The 12,239-nt window shown below is 42.7% G+C and overlaps 2 protein-coding genes across 8 annotated transcripts in view; one reads left to right on the top strand and one right to left on the bottom strand.

The window, feature by feature from the left end:
• Positions 1–12,111, bottom strand: part of TECPR2 (tectonin beta-propeller repeat containing 2) — a 103,358-nt gene extending 91,247 nt beyond the window's left edge. For 2 of the 6 annotated variants that reach the window (XM_057488128.1, XM_057488130.1), the window contains exons 1-2: positions 11,970–12,067; positions 9,527–9,617 (exon numbers count right to left, since the gene is read on the bottom strand). The gene's annotated coding sequence lies outside the window, so the exon portion shown is untranslated. Of the gene's footprint in view, positions 1–9,526; positions 9,618–10,208; positions 10,657–11,489; positions 11,510–11,969 lie in introns of those variants that run through there. The other 4 variants (XM_057488126.1, XM_057488123.1, XM_057488125.1 and 1 more) reach the window with 4 other exon arrangements.
• The window catches only part of CINP (cyclin dependent kinase 2 interacting protein), a 28,527-nt gene continuing 27,942 nt past the window's right edge, over positions 11,655–12,239 (top strand). The window contains exon 1 of one of the 2 annotated variants that reach the window (XM_036882555.2): positions 11,655–12,234. In XM_036882555.2, the coding sequence (XP_036738450.2) occupies positions 11,670–12,234 (565 nt within the window). In that variant the 5' untranslated portion in view covers positions 11,655–11,669. The remainder of the gene's footprint in view (positions 12,235–12,239) is intronic. The other variant, XM_036882553.2, reaches the window with a different exon arrangement.

Raw genomic sequence — 12,239 nt, forward strand, 5'->3', positions numbered from 1 at the left:
GAGAGGCCTCCTCCCAAAACCACATATAATACAAAAATATAATTAACACAACTAATCCTGAAAGAGCAACAGGAAAGAAGGCTGCACCAGACTGCATACACCTGGAGAAAAGAACAGTATCACAGAACAGGGTAACATACCAAAGCTGTGATCCGGCGGGACCCAAGCCTTTCCGCAACTCCAACTCACTGGCAAGAGGAAGAGAAATGGAGTGGGGAGGGAGTAGAGGCCTGGGACTGATGAACACCCAGCCCTGGAGATCTGCTCTGGGAGCACAAACCTACATTGCATGGTGCTCTGGTGAATACTGGGGTTGGAAAGCTAACACAGGCAGAATATCTGGAAAGACTGATATTCCAGCTGCTTGTGGAAACTAGAGATCCATATCCAGCTGCTCTGGGACAAAAGAAACATGGGCAGTCTGAGAGGCTTCCTAACAGCGAGAGGGCTGCTAAAGGGGCAGGGACTGCACGGAGCTTACTGCTCAGGAGAAAGAAGAGGTAGACAAAATTGTCCGAGCTCACTCTGCCCAGCAGGTTGGGAACTTTCAGGAGCTTCAGGCGCTCCATCCCATTGGTGGGCTACGCAGCTCCAAGGCGCCCCACCGTGATACGCAGCCTGCTGTACCTTTCTCCCAGCCAGCCCACATCAGGATCGCAAACCAGCAGCCCCTGTCCTGGCATCAGGCCAGCCAAAGGGAAGCCCTGTCTATAGCAGCTACAAAGGCAAAGCACAGAAGCTTACACCTGTGTGTTCAGTCGACTGGTTCTGGCAGCGGAGACAGGCTCTTTCTTCCCCCCAGACACCAGCATCACTCCCCTGAGACCTCAGACATCACCCCAGGGGCTGAGGAGCTCCAGAGAGTAGAGCTTATGGGCATTAGAGGGCGCCACATACAAATGTGAAATGTCAAAGAAACGTGGTTCAAAACAAAATCCCACAAACACCACAGGAAGGTTCAAGTGAAACTGAACTCATCAATCTTCCTGAAAGAGATTTCAAAATAAAAATCATAAACATGCCCATGGAGGTATAGAAAAATATTCAAGAACTCAGGAATGAATTCAGGATGGAGATCCAATCATTATGGAATAAAATGGAGGGATTTAAAAGCAGAATAGATACGGTGGAGATAGTAAATGAAATAGAAATTACAGAAGAGGAATACAGAGAAGCCAAGGCACAGAAAGAAAAAAGGATCTCGAGGAATGAAAGAATATTGAGAGAACTGTGTGACCAATCCAAACGGAACAACATTCACATTATAGGGGTACCAGAAGAAAAAGAGAGAGGAAAAGGGATAGAAAGTGTCTTTGAGGAGGTAATTGCTGAAAACTTCATCAATCTGGGGAAGGAGATAGTCTCTCAGGCCATGGAGGTGCACAGATCTCCCAACACAAGGGACCCAAGGAGGACCAAGACACATAATAATTAAAATGGCAAAGATCAAGGATAAGAACAGACTATTAAAAGCAGCCAGAGAGAGAAAAAAGATCAAATACAAAGGAAAACCCATCAGACTATCATCAGACTTCTCATAGAAACCTTACAGGCCAGAAGGGAGAGGCATGATATATTTAATGCAATGAAGCAGAAGGACCTCAAACCAAGAATACTCTATCTGGCAAGATTATCATTTCAATTTGAGGGAGGGACTAAACAATCTACAGATAAGCAAAAGCTAAGAGAATTTACCTCCCCAAAACTGTATGTACAGTGTATTTTGGAGTCACTGCTACAGATGGAAGTGATCCTAAGGTTTAATAGCTGTCACCAGAGGTAATGAAACCACAGTAAAGAAAGTAGAAGAGCTAATTACTAAGCAAATGCAAAATTAAATCAACTACCCCCAAAGTCAGTGAAGGGATAGACAAAGAGGACAGAGTATGATACAAAGAATGGAGGAGGAAGAAAAAGCAGGAGAAAAAAACTTTAGATTCTGTTTGTAATAACATACTGAGTTGAGTTAGATTCTTAGATAGTAAGAAAGTTACCCTTGAACAGTTGGTAACCATGAATCTAAAGCCTGCAATGGCAATAAGTACATACCTATCGATAATCACCCTAAATGTAAATGCTGTGAATGCACCAATCAAAAGACACAGAGTCACTGAATGGATAAAAAAACAAGACCCAACTATATGCTGCCTACAAGAGACTCACCTCAAACCCAAAGACATACACAAACTAAAAGTGAAGGGATGGAAAAAGATTTTTCATGTAACTAAAAGGGAGAAAAAAGCAGCAGTTGCAGTACTTGTATCAGACAAAATAGACGTCAAAAGAAAGAAAGTCACAAGAGACAAAGAAGGACATTACACAATGATAAAGGGGTCAGTCCAACAAGAGGATATAACCATTATAAATATCTATGCACCCAACACAGGAGCACTTACATATGTGAAACAAATACTAACAGAATTAAAAGGGGAAATAGAATTTAATGCATTCATTCTAGGAGACCACAACACTTCATTCACTCCTAAGTACAGATCAACCAGACAGAAAATACATGAGGACACAGAGGTACTGAACAACACATTAGAACAGATGGACCTAATAGACATCTACAGAACTCTACACTCAAGAGTGGCAAGATACACATTCCTCTCAAGTGCACATGGAACATTTTCAAGAACAGATCATATACTAGGCCACAAAAAGAGTCTCAGTCAATTTAAAAAGACTGTAACTGTACCAACCAGCTTCTCAGACCACAAAGGTATGAAACTAGAAATTATGCAAAGAAAATGAAAAAGCCCACAAATACATGGAGGCTTAACAACCTGCTCCTAAATAACCAATGGATCAATGACGAAATAAAAACCGAGATCAAGCAATATATGGAGACAAATGAGAACAATAATTTAACCACAAAATCTGTGGGATGCAGCAAAGGCCTTGCCAAGAGGGAAGTATATTGCAATACAGGCCTACCTCAGGAGAGAAGAACAATCCCAAATGAACAGTCTAAACTCACAATTAACGAAACGAGAAAAAGAAGAACAAATGAGGCCCAAAGCAAGTAGAAGGAGAGACATAATAAACATTAGAGCACAAATAAATAAAATTGAGAAAAATAAAACAATAGAAAGAATCAATAAAATCAGGAGCTGGTTCTTTGAGAAAATAAACAAAATAGATAAACCCCAAACCAGACTTATCAAGAAAAACAGGCAGTCTACACAAACAGAATCAGAAATGAGAAAGGAAAAATCACTACGGACACCACAGAACTACAAAGAATTATTAGAGAATACCATGAAAAATTACATGGTAACAAACTGGATAATCTAGAAGAAATGGACAACTTTCTAGAAAAATACAACCTTCCAAGGCTGACCCAGGAAGTAACAGAAAATCTGAATCGACTAAATATCAGCAATGTAATTGAATTCTTTTTTTTTTTAATTTAATTTAATTTAATTTAATTTAATTTAATTTTTTTTTAATAATTATTTTTTATTGAAGGGTAGTTGATGCACAGTATTACATTACATTAGTTTCAAGTGTACAACACAGTGATAGAACATTTATATACATTCTAGGTTCCAGCTATCACCCTACCAAGCTGTTACAATATCTTGACTATATTCCTTATGCTATACATTACATCCCGGTTACTTATTTATTTTACCATTGGAAGTCTGTCCTTTTTTTTTTTTTTTTTTTTTTTTTTGTGAGGGCATCTCTCATATTTATTGATCAAATGGTTGTTAACGACAATAAAATTCTGTATAGGGGAGTCAATGCTCAATGCACAATCATTAATCCACCCCAAGCCTAATTTTCGTCAGTCTCCAATCTTCTGAGGCATAACAAACAAGTTCTTACATGTAGAACAAATTCTTACATAATGAATAAGTTACATGGTGAACAGTACAAGGGCAGTCATCACAGAAACTTTCGGTTTTGCTCATGCATTATGAACTCTAAACAGTCAGTTCAAATATGAATACTCATTTAGTTTTTATACTTGATTTATATGTGGATACCACATTTCTCTCTTTATTATTATTATTTTTAATAAAATGCTGAAGTGGTAGGTAGATACAAGATAAAGGTAGAAAACATAGTTTAGTGTTGTAAGAGAGCAAATGTAGATGATCAGGTGTGTGCCTGTAGACTATGTGTTAATCCAAGCTAGACAAGGGCAATAAAACATCCACGGATGCAGAAGATTTCTCTCAGAATAGGGGGGGTGAGGTTCTAAGCCTCACCTGTAATTGAATTCTTAATCAAAAAACTACCTAAGAAAAAAACACCTGGACCAGATGGCTTCACTGCTGAATTTTATCAAACATTTAGTGGAGACCTAATACCCATCCTCCATAAAGTTTTCCAAAAGTAGAAGAGGAGGGAATAGTTCCAAACTCATTCTATGGGGCCCGCATCACTCTAATACCAATACCAGGCAAAGCCACCACAAAAAAAGAAAATTACAGACCAGTATCCTTGATGAACACAGATGCAAAAATACTCAACAAAATATTAGCAAACTGAATTCAAAAATAAATCAAAAAGATCATCCATCATGACCAAGTGGGATTTATTCCAGGGATGCAAGGATGGTACAATATTAGAATATCCATCAACATCATCCACCACATCAACAAAAAGAAGGGCAAAAACCACATGATTATCTATGCATAGATGCCAGAAAAGCATTCGACAAAATTCAACCTCTATTCATGATAAAAACTCTGAACAAAATAGGTATAGAGGGCACGTACCTCAATATAATAAAGGCCATATACAACAAACCCACAGCATACTGAACAGCAAGAAGCTGAAAGCTTTTCCTCTAAGATCAAGAACAAGACAAGGATGCGCACTCTCTCCTCTTTGACTCAACATAGTTCTGGAGGTCCTCGCCACAGCAATCAGACAACACAAAGAAATAAAAGGCATCCAGGGGAGAACCAAGATGGCGGCATGAGTAGAGCAGCAGAAATCTCCTCCGAAAACCATAAATATTTTTGAAAATACAACAAATACAACTATTCCTGAAAGAGAGACCAGAAGATACAGCACAACAGCCAGGCTACATCTACACCTGAGAGAACCAGCGCCTCGAGAAGGGGGTAAGTTACAAGCCGCGGCCTGGCGGGACCCAAGCGCCCCTCCCCCCAGCTCCCGGGGGAGGAGAGGAGTCGGAGCGGGAGGGGGAGGGAGCCCAGGACTGCCGAACACCCAGCCCCAGCCATCCGGGCCAGAGCGCAGACACACAGCGCATGGTGTGCTAGATACAAGGGAAACGGGGCAGGAAAACCTGCGAGTGGGTCCCCGCAGCCGGCGCCCCTGGGACAAAGAAAAGCAAGTGCCTTTTGAAAGTCTTAAAGGGACAGGAACCCTACAGCTGGACGGAAGCGTTCTGGGACACTTAGCCCAGCAGCTGGGAAAGAATTAGAAACCCCACCTGCATGCAGCTACCCAGCACAAGCCATTAGGGGTCACTGTTCTCCCAGGAGAGGAGGGCCACAAACCAGCAAGAAGGGACTTTCTCTTAGCCAACACACGCCAACTCCCCACAACTACCTCTTATCACCATGAAAAGGCAGAAGAATTTGATACAGACCAAGATCACAGAGGCAAACCCTGAGAAGGAGATAGACCTAACCAATCTCCCTGAAAAAGAATTAAAAATAAAGCTCATAACCATGCTGATGGAGCTGCAGAGAAATATGCAAGAGCTAAGGGATGATGTCTGGAGGGAGATCACAGAAATGAAACAATCTCTGGAAGGATTTATAAGCAGAATGGATAAGATGCAAGAGGCCATTGATGGAATAGAAACCAGAGAACAGGAACACATAGAAGCTGATGCAGAGAGAGATAAAAGGATCTCCAGGAATGAAACAATATTAAGAGAACTTTGTGACCAATCCAAAAGGAATAATATCCGCATTATAGGGGTGCCAGAAGAAGAAGAGAGAGAAAAAGGGATAGAAAGTATATTTGAAGAAATAACTGCTGAAAACTTCCCCAAACTGGGGAAGGAAATAATTGATCAGATGACGGAAATGCACAGAACCCCCAACAGAAGGGACCCAAGGAGAACAACACCAAGACACATAATAATTAAAATGACAAAGATCAAGGACAAGGACAGAGTTTTAAAGGCAGCTAAAGAGAGGAAAAAGGTCACCTACAAAGGAAAACCCATCAGGCTATCATCAGACTTCTCCACAGAAACCTTAGAGACCAGAAGAGAATGGCATGATACATTTAATGCAATGAAACAGAAGGGCCTTGAACCAAGAACACTGTATCCAGCACGATTATCATTTAAATATGAAGGAGGGATTAAACAATTCCCAGACAAGCAAAAGTTGAGGGAATTTGCTTCCCACAAACCACCTCTACAGGGTATTTTAGAGGGACTGCTCTAGATGGGAGCACTCCTAAAACTAAATAAATGTCACCAGAGCAAATAAAATCACAGCAAAGAAAGCAGACCAACCAAATACTAACTAACGGCAAAAAATAAAATCAACTACCCACAAAAGCAGTTAAAGGAAACACAAAAGAGCACAGAATAAAACAACCAACATATAAAGAACGGAGGAGAAGGAATAAGAAGGGAGAAAAACAAAGAATCACCAGTGTTTATAATAGCTCAATAAGTGAGTTAAGTTAGACAGTAAGACACCAAAGAAGATAACTTTGAACCTTTGGTAACCACAAATCTAAAGCCTGCAATGGCAATAAGTACATATCTTTCAATAATCACCCTAAATGTAAATGGACTGAATGTACCAATCAAAAGACACAGAGTAATAGAATGGATAAAAAAGCAAGACCCATCTCTATGCTGCCTACAAGAGACTCACCTCAAACCCAAAGACATGCACAGACTAAAAGCTAAGGGATGAAAAAAGATATTTCATGCAAACAACAGGGAGAAAAAAGCAGGTGTTGCAGTAGTATCAGACAAAATAGACCTCAAAACAAAATAACAAAAAAGAAGGACATTATGTAATGATAAAGGGCTCAGTCCAACAAGAGGATATAACCATTATAAATATATATGCACCCAACACAGGAGCACCAACATATGTAAAACAAATACTAACAGAACTAAAGGAGGAAAGAGAATGCAATGCATTCATTTTAGGAGACTTCAACACGCCACTCACTCCAAAGGATAGATCCACTGGACAGAAAATAAGTAAGGACACAGAGGCACTGAACAACACCCTAGAACAGTTGGACCTAATAGATATCTATAGAACTCTACACCTAAAAGCCACTATTTACAATAGCCAAGAAATGGAAGCAAAGCAACCTAAGTGTCCATCAGTAGATGAATGGATAAAGAAGAGGTGGTACATATACACAATGGAATATTATTCAGCCATAAGAAGAAAACAAATCCTACCATTTGCAACAACATGGATGGAGCTAGAGGGTATAAATAAGCCAGGTGGAGAAAGACAAACACCAAATGATTTCACTCACATGTGGAGTATAGGAACAAAGAAAGACTGAAGAAACAAAACAGCAGCAGAATCACAGAACCCAAGAATGGACTAACAGTTACTAAAGGGAAAGGGACTGGGGAGAATGGGAGGGAAGGGAGGGATAAGCGTGGGGAAAAAGAAAGGGGGTATTACAATTAGCATGCATAATGTGGGGGGGCATGGGGAGGGCTGTGCAACACAGAGAAGACAAGTAGTGATTCTACAGCATCTTACTACACTGATGGACAGTGACTGTAATGGCGGTGAAGGGGTGACCCTAGTAAACATAATGTTCTTCATGTAATTGTAGATTAATGACAACAAAATAAAATTAAAAAAAGAAAAGGCATCCAGATTGGTAAAGAAGTTAAACTGTCACTGTTTGCAGATGACATGATATCGGACATAAAAAACCCTAAAGAATCCACTCCCAAACTACTAGATCTAATATCTGAATTCAGCAAAGTTGCAGGATACAAAATTAATACACAGAAATCTGTTGCATTCCTATACACTAACAATGCACTAGCAGGGAAAGAAATCAGGAAAACAATTCCATTCACAATTGCATCAAAAACAATAAAATATCTAGGAATAAACCTACCCAAAGAAGTGAAAGACCTATACTCTGAAAACTACAAGACACTCATGAGAGAAATTAAAGAAGATACAAATAAATGGAAAGACATCCCGTGCTCATGGATAGGAAGAATTAATATTATCAAAATGGCCATCCTGCCTAAAGCAATCTATAGATTCAATGCAGTCCCTATCAAAATACCAACAGCATTCTTCAACGAACTACAGCAAATAGTTCTAAAATTCATATGGAACCACAAAAGACCCTGAATAGCCAAAGCAATCCTGAGAAGGAAGAATAAAGTTGGGGGGATTATGCTCCCTGACTTCAAGCTCTACAGAATGCCACAGTAATCAAGACACTTTGGTCCTGGTACAAGAACAGAACCATAGACCAATGGAACAGACTAGAGAGCCCACATATAAAGCCAGGCATATATGATCAAGTAATATATGATAAAGGAGCCATGGACATACAATGGGGAAATGACAGCCTCTTCAACAACTGGTGTTGGCAAACTGGACAGCTAGTTTGTGGAGAATAACCAGAATTTGCTACTAAGGATTATTAGCAAATAATCCTACTAAGGATTAGCAAATCCATGGATTATTGTCTAACCCCATACACAAAACTAAACTTGAAAAGGATCCAAGACCTGAATGTAAGTCATAAAACCATAAAAATCTTAGAGGACAACACAGGCCAAAATCTCTTGAATATAAACACGAGCAACTTTATCCTGAACGCATCTCCTTGGGCAAGGGAAACAAAAGTAAAAATGAGCACATGAGACTACATCAAGCTAAAAAGCTCCTGTACAGCAAAGGACACCATCAGTAGAACAAAATGGCATCCAACAGTATGGGAGAATATATTTGTAAATGACATATCCAACAAGGGGCTAACATCCAAAATACATAAAGAACTCACATGACTCAACAACCAAAAAGCAAATAACCAGATTAAAAAAATGGGTAGAAGATATGAACAGACAATTCTCCAGAGAAGAAATTCAGATGGCCAACAGGCACATGAAAAGATGCTCCACATCACTAATCATCAGGGAAATGCAAATTAAAACCACAATGAGATATTACCTCACACCAGTTAGGATGGTCAGCATGGAAAAGACTAAGAACAACAAATGCTGGCGAGGATGTGGAGAAAGGGGTACCCTCTTCCACTGCTGTTGGGAATGTAAGCTAGTTCAACTATTGTGAAAAGCAATATGGAGGTTCCTCAGAAAGCTCAAAATAGAAATACCATTTGACCCAGGAATTCCACTCCTAGGAATTTACCCAAAGAATACAAGTTCTCCAATTGAAAAAGACATATGCACCCCTATGTTTATTGCAGCACTATTTACAATAGCCAAGATTTGGAAGCAACCTAAGTGGTCCAGCAGTAGATGAATGGATAAAGAAAATTTGGTACATATGCACTGTGGAATATTATTCAGCCATAAGAAAGAAACAAATCCTACCAGTTGCAACAACATGGATGGAGCTGAAGGATATTATGCTCAGTGAAATAAGCCAGGCGGAGAAGGACAAGTACCAAATGACTTCACTCATCTGTGGAGAATAACCAGAACCAAAACTGAAGGAACAAAGCAGCAGCAGACTCACAGACTTCAAGAAGGGACTAGCAGTTACCAAAGGGAAGGGGTGGGTGAGGGCCGGTGGGGAGGCAGGGAGAAGGGGATTGAGGGGTATTATGATTGGCACACATGGTGTGTGGGGGATCATGGGGAAGACAGGGCAGCACAGAGAAGGCAAATAGTGACTCTGTGGCATCTTACTATACTGATGGACAGTGACTGCAATGGGGTATGGAGGGGACTCGATAATATGGGTCAATGTAGTAACCACATTGTTTTTCAAGTGAAGCCTTCATAAGAGTATATATCAATAATACCTTAATAAAAAACTGAAAAAGAAAAGAACTACTGCGCCAGGAAGCCTTCAGAGACTCCCTCTCACACTGAGCTGATATTTCTCTACTGTCACTGAACACCACAGGACAGTCAGCCCACAGCACCCTCATCATCTGTTTTCTGACTCCTTCAATGGACTCCTAGTCTTTGCCCACATCCTGCAAGTTTACATATTTTGTGGTACTTCAAAAATCAGTAGAGTGTGGTACAATCAACACTCAACATATACTTGTTGAATTAATCTCTTAAAACACTGTGCCAGATTTCCTCAAGTACGATAGCCCAAAATATAAGACTACTCTCTGTCTCAGTTACATCTATCCTTAGGCAAAAATTCATTGGTCTCTGATGTCCAGGTCCAAATAATCCATTCCTTTTAAGTCGAACACACACTGAACAGCAGCCCACTTCTACCTCGGCAGTTCAGAGTCATCAACGGCTTCCTCCTGATTCGTCCAAGTGCCTTGTGTTTCACTGTATCTCTATGCTTGATGCCAAAGCTTGTTTCCATTATGTATGGGTTTCCCGGTCAGTTCTTCACTTTTCAAGTTCAGTCAACTCCTCTGCTTGATGCCCATTTCCTTCCTTTTTTTCCCCACGTTCCAGTGGCCATTTTGACCAAATGACACAGAAGCTAATATGAGTGACACCTTCCTCAAACTTGAAGTGTAACTTCTCTAAGAGAAAAATAGAAACAAATCCCATGTAGGAGCCAATCTTCTCTTGAAAAAGACAATGTGGCAACAAAATAACTTAAACCTAAGAAAAGCTACTCAACAGTCAGTCTTTCAGCAAAAGACTATCCTCAGCCCATTTTCCCCAACGTTCTCTATGCCAGTCCTGAGAACTCAAGAATAGTGTCCCCTATCCTGGCACCTACCGGTTCTCAGGTGAGAAAGGTTCCCTGAGGGCAGGGACTGGGTCTGTGGTCCATTACAACATCCCAAGAGCCTGACACGGTGGCTGACATACAAAGGACACCGACAGCCGAATTAGCAAACATTCATGAATGAATGAACCCACATATAACTCGGGTTATTAAAAAAAAAGCGAGACTAGAGGCTTATCAAGCTGCATTGTGCCAACGGATGGAACAGAAGCAACAGAATAAAACTCCTGGATCTTGGTGAGAAAGTGAGTTAGAACAAAGAGCAGGGAAGAGAGATGGAAGTGGAGCATGTGGGCAGGGATAGGAGGGGGTATCTTTTATCGAAATGTACCGCGTGCCAGGCACAGTACTTTGCACGTTACATGTACTGACCCGTTTAACCCTCCCTCCAAGACAGAGGTAGAAATTATTACCATCTGCATTTTACTGCCTGTGAAACTGAAGCACTGTGAGGTGGTACCTCTTGCTCCAGCACACAGCAAGGAAGGGGGAGAGCTGTGACCTGAACCCGGATCTGACTCCAGGGTACCCCACTCTTTAATCTGTACTACCTATTCTGTCTCCAAGGCCTTAAAATAGGGCTGAGAGGAGCCGTCACTTCTCTATTTAACGAACTCTTACTGAGCATCTACTGGGAACGTGCCAAAGCCTGGTGCCAGCGCTGGTGGGCGGTTGAAGGGACGGGGACTGCGCTGGTCGGGGGAAAGAACGCAACGTCAATCGTAAGACTCAGGAGCTCGGAGCCACGGGGCCAGCGGGCAGCCCGAAGGCGGGGCTGCGGAGCGCGGCAGAGGGGCGAGGATGGCCCGAGGGCGGGGGCGGGGACCAGCGGGGCCGAGGGCAAGTGCGCGAAACCGCTCCCTCGGCGGACGCCGGCTTCTGCCCGGCGGCCTGCCTGGCACTTCAAGTGTCCTGGCGTTCGCTCTCGGCGGCCGCGCGCGGCGGAGACCCGGCCGGGAAAGGGGGCGAAACGCGCAGTGCCACCCTGAGGCGCCGAGGCGAGGGAAGGGTGGCCCGGGGAGGAGAGTGAGCAGCGGCGGGGAGGCCGAGAAGGGGGCGAGGGTCGGGCGGCGGGGCCGAAAGCGGCTTCGCGGGACTCACCTGCCGCGGCAAACCCCTCCGGGCTTCTCGGCCCGGCGCGCCCGGAGGAGGTGGGGACGGACTCCGGGCCGCAGGGCCTGCCGGGAGCCCGTTCCCTGGGCAACCGGGCCGGCACCTCCGAGCCGCAGCCAGCTCAGCCGGGAGCTAGAGCGGCAGAGCCACTGGCAGCAGCCAGAGGGGCGGGCCGGAAGAGACGTCCACTGCTTCCGGCGACGTGACCGGGACTTCGGGTCTCCTTCCGGGATCCCGGCGGACCGCATGGAAGGTGGG

Source organism: Manis pentadactyla, chromosome 11, assembly GCF_030020395.1.
Source record: "Manis pentadactyla isolate mManPen7 chromosome 11, mManPen7.hap1, whole genome shotgun sequence".
Lineage (NCBI taxonomy): Eukaryota > Metazoa > Chordata > Mammalia > Pholidota > Manidae > Manis > Manis pentadactyla.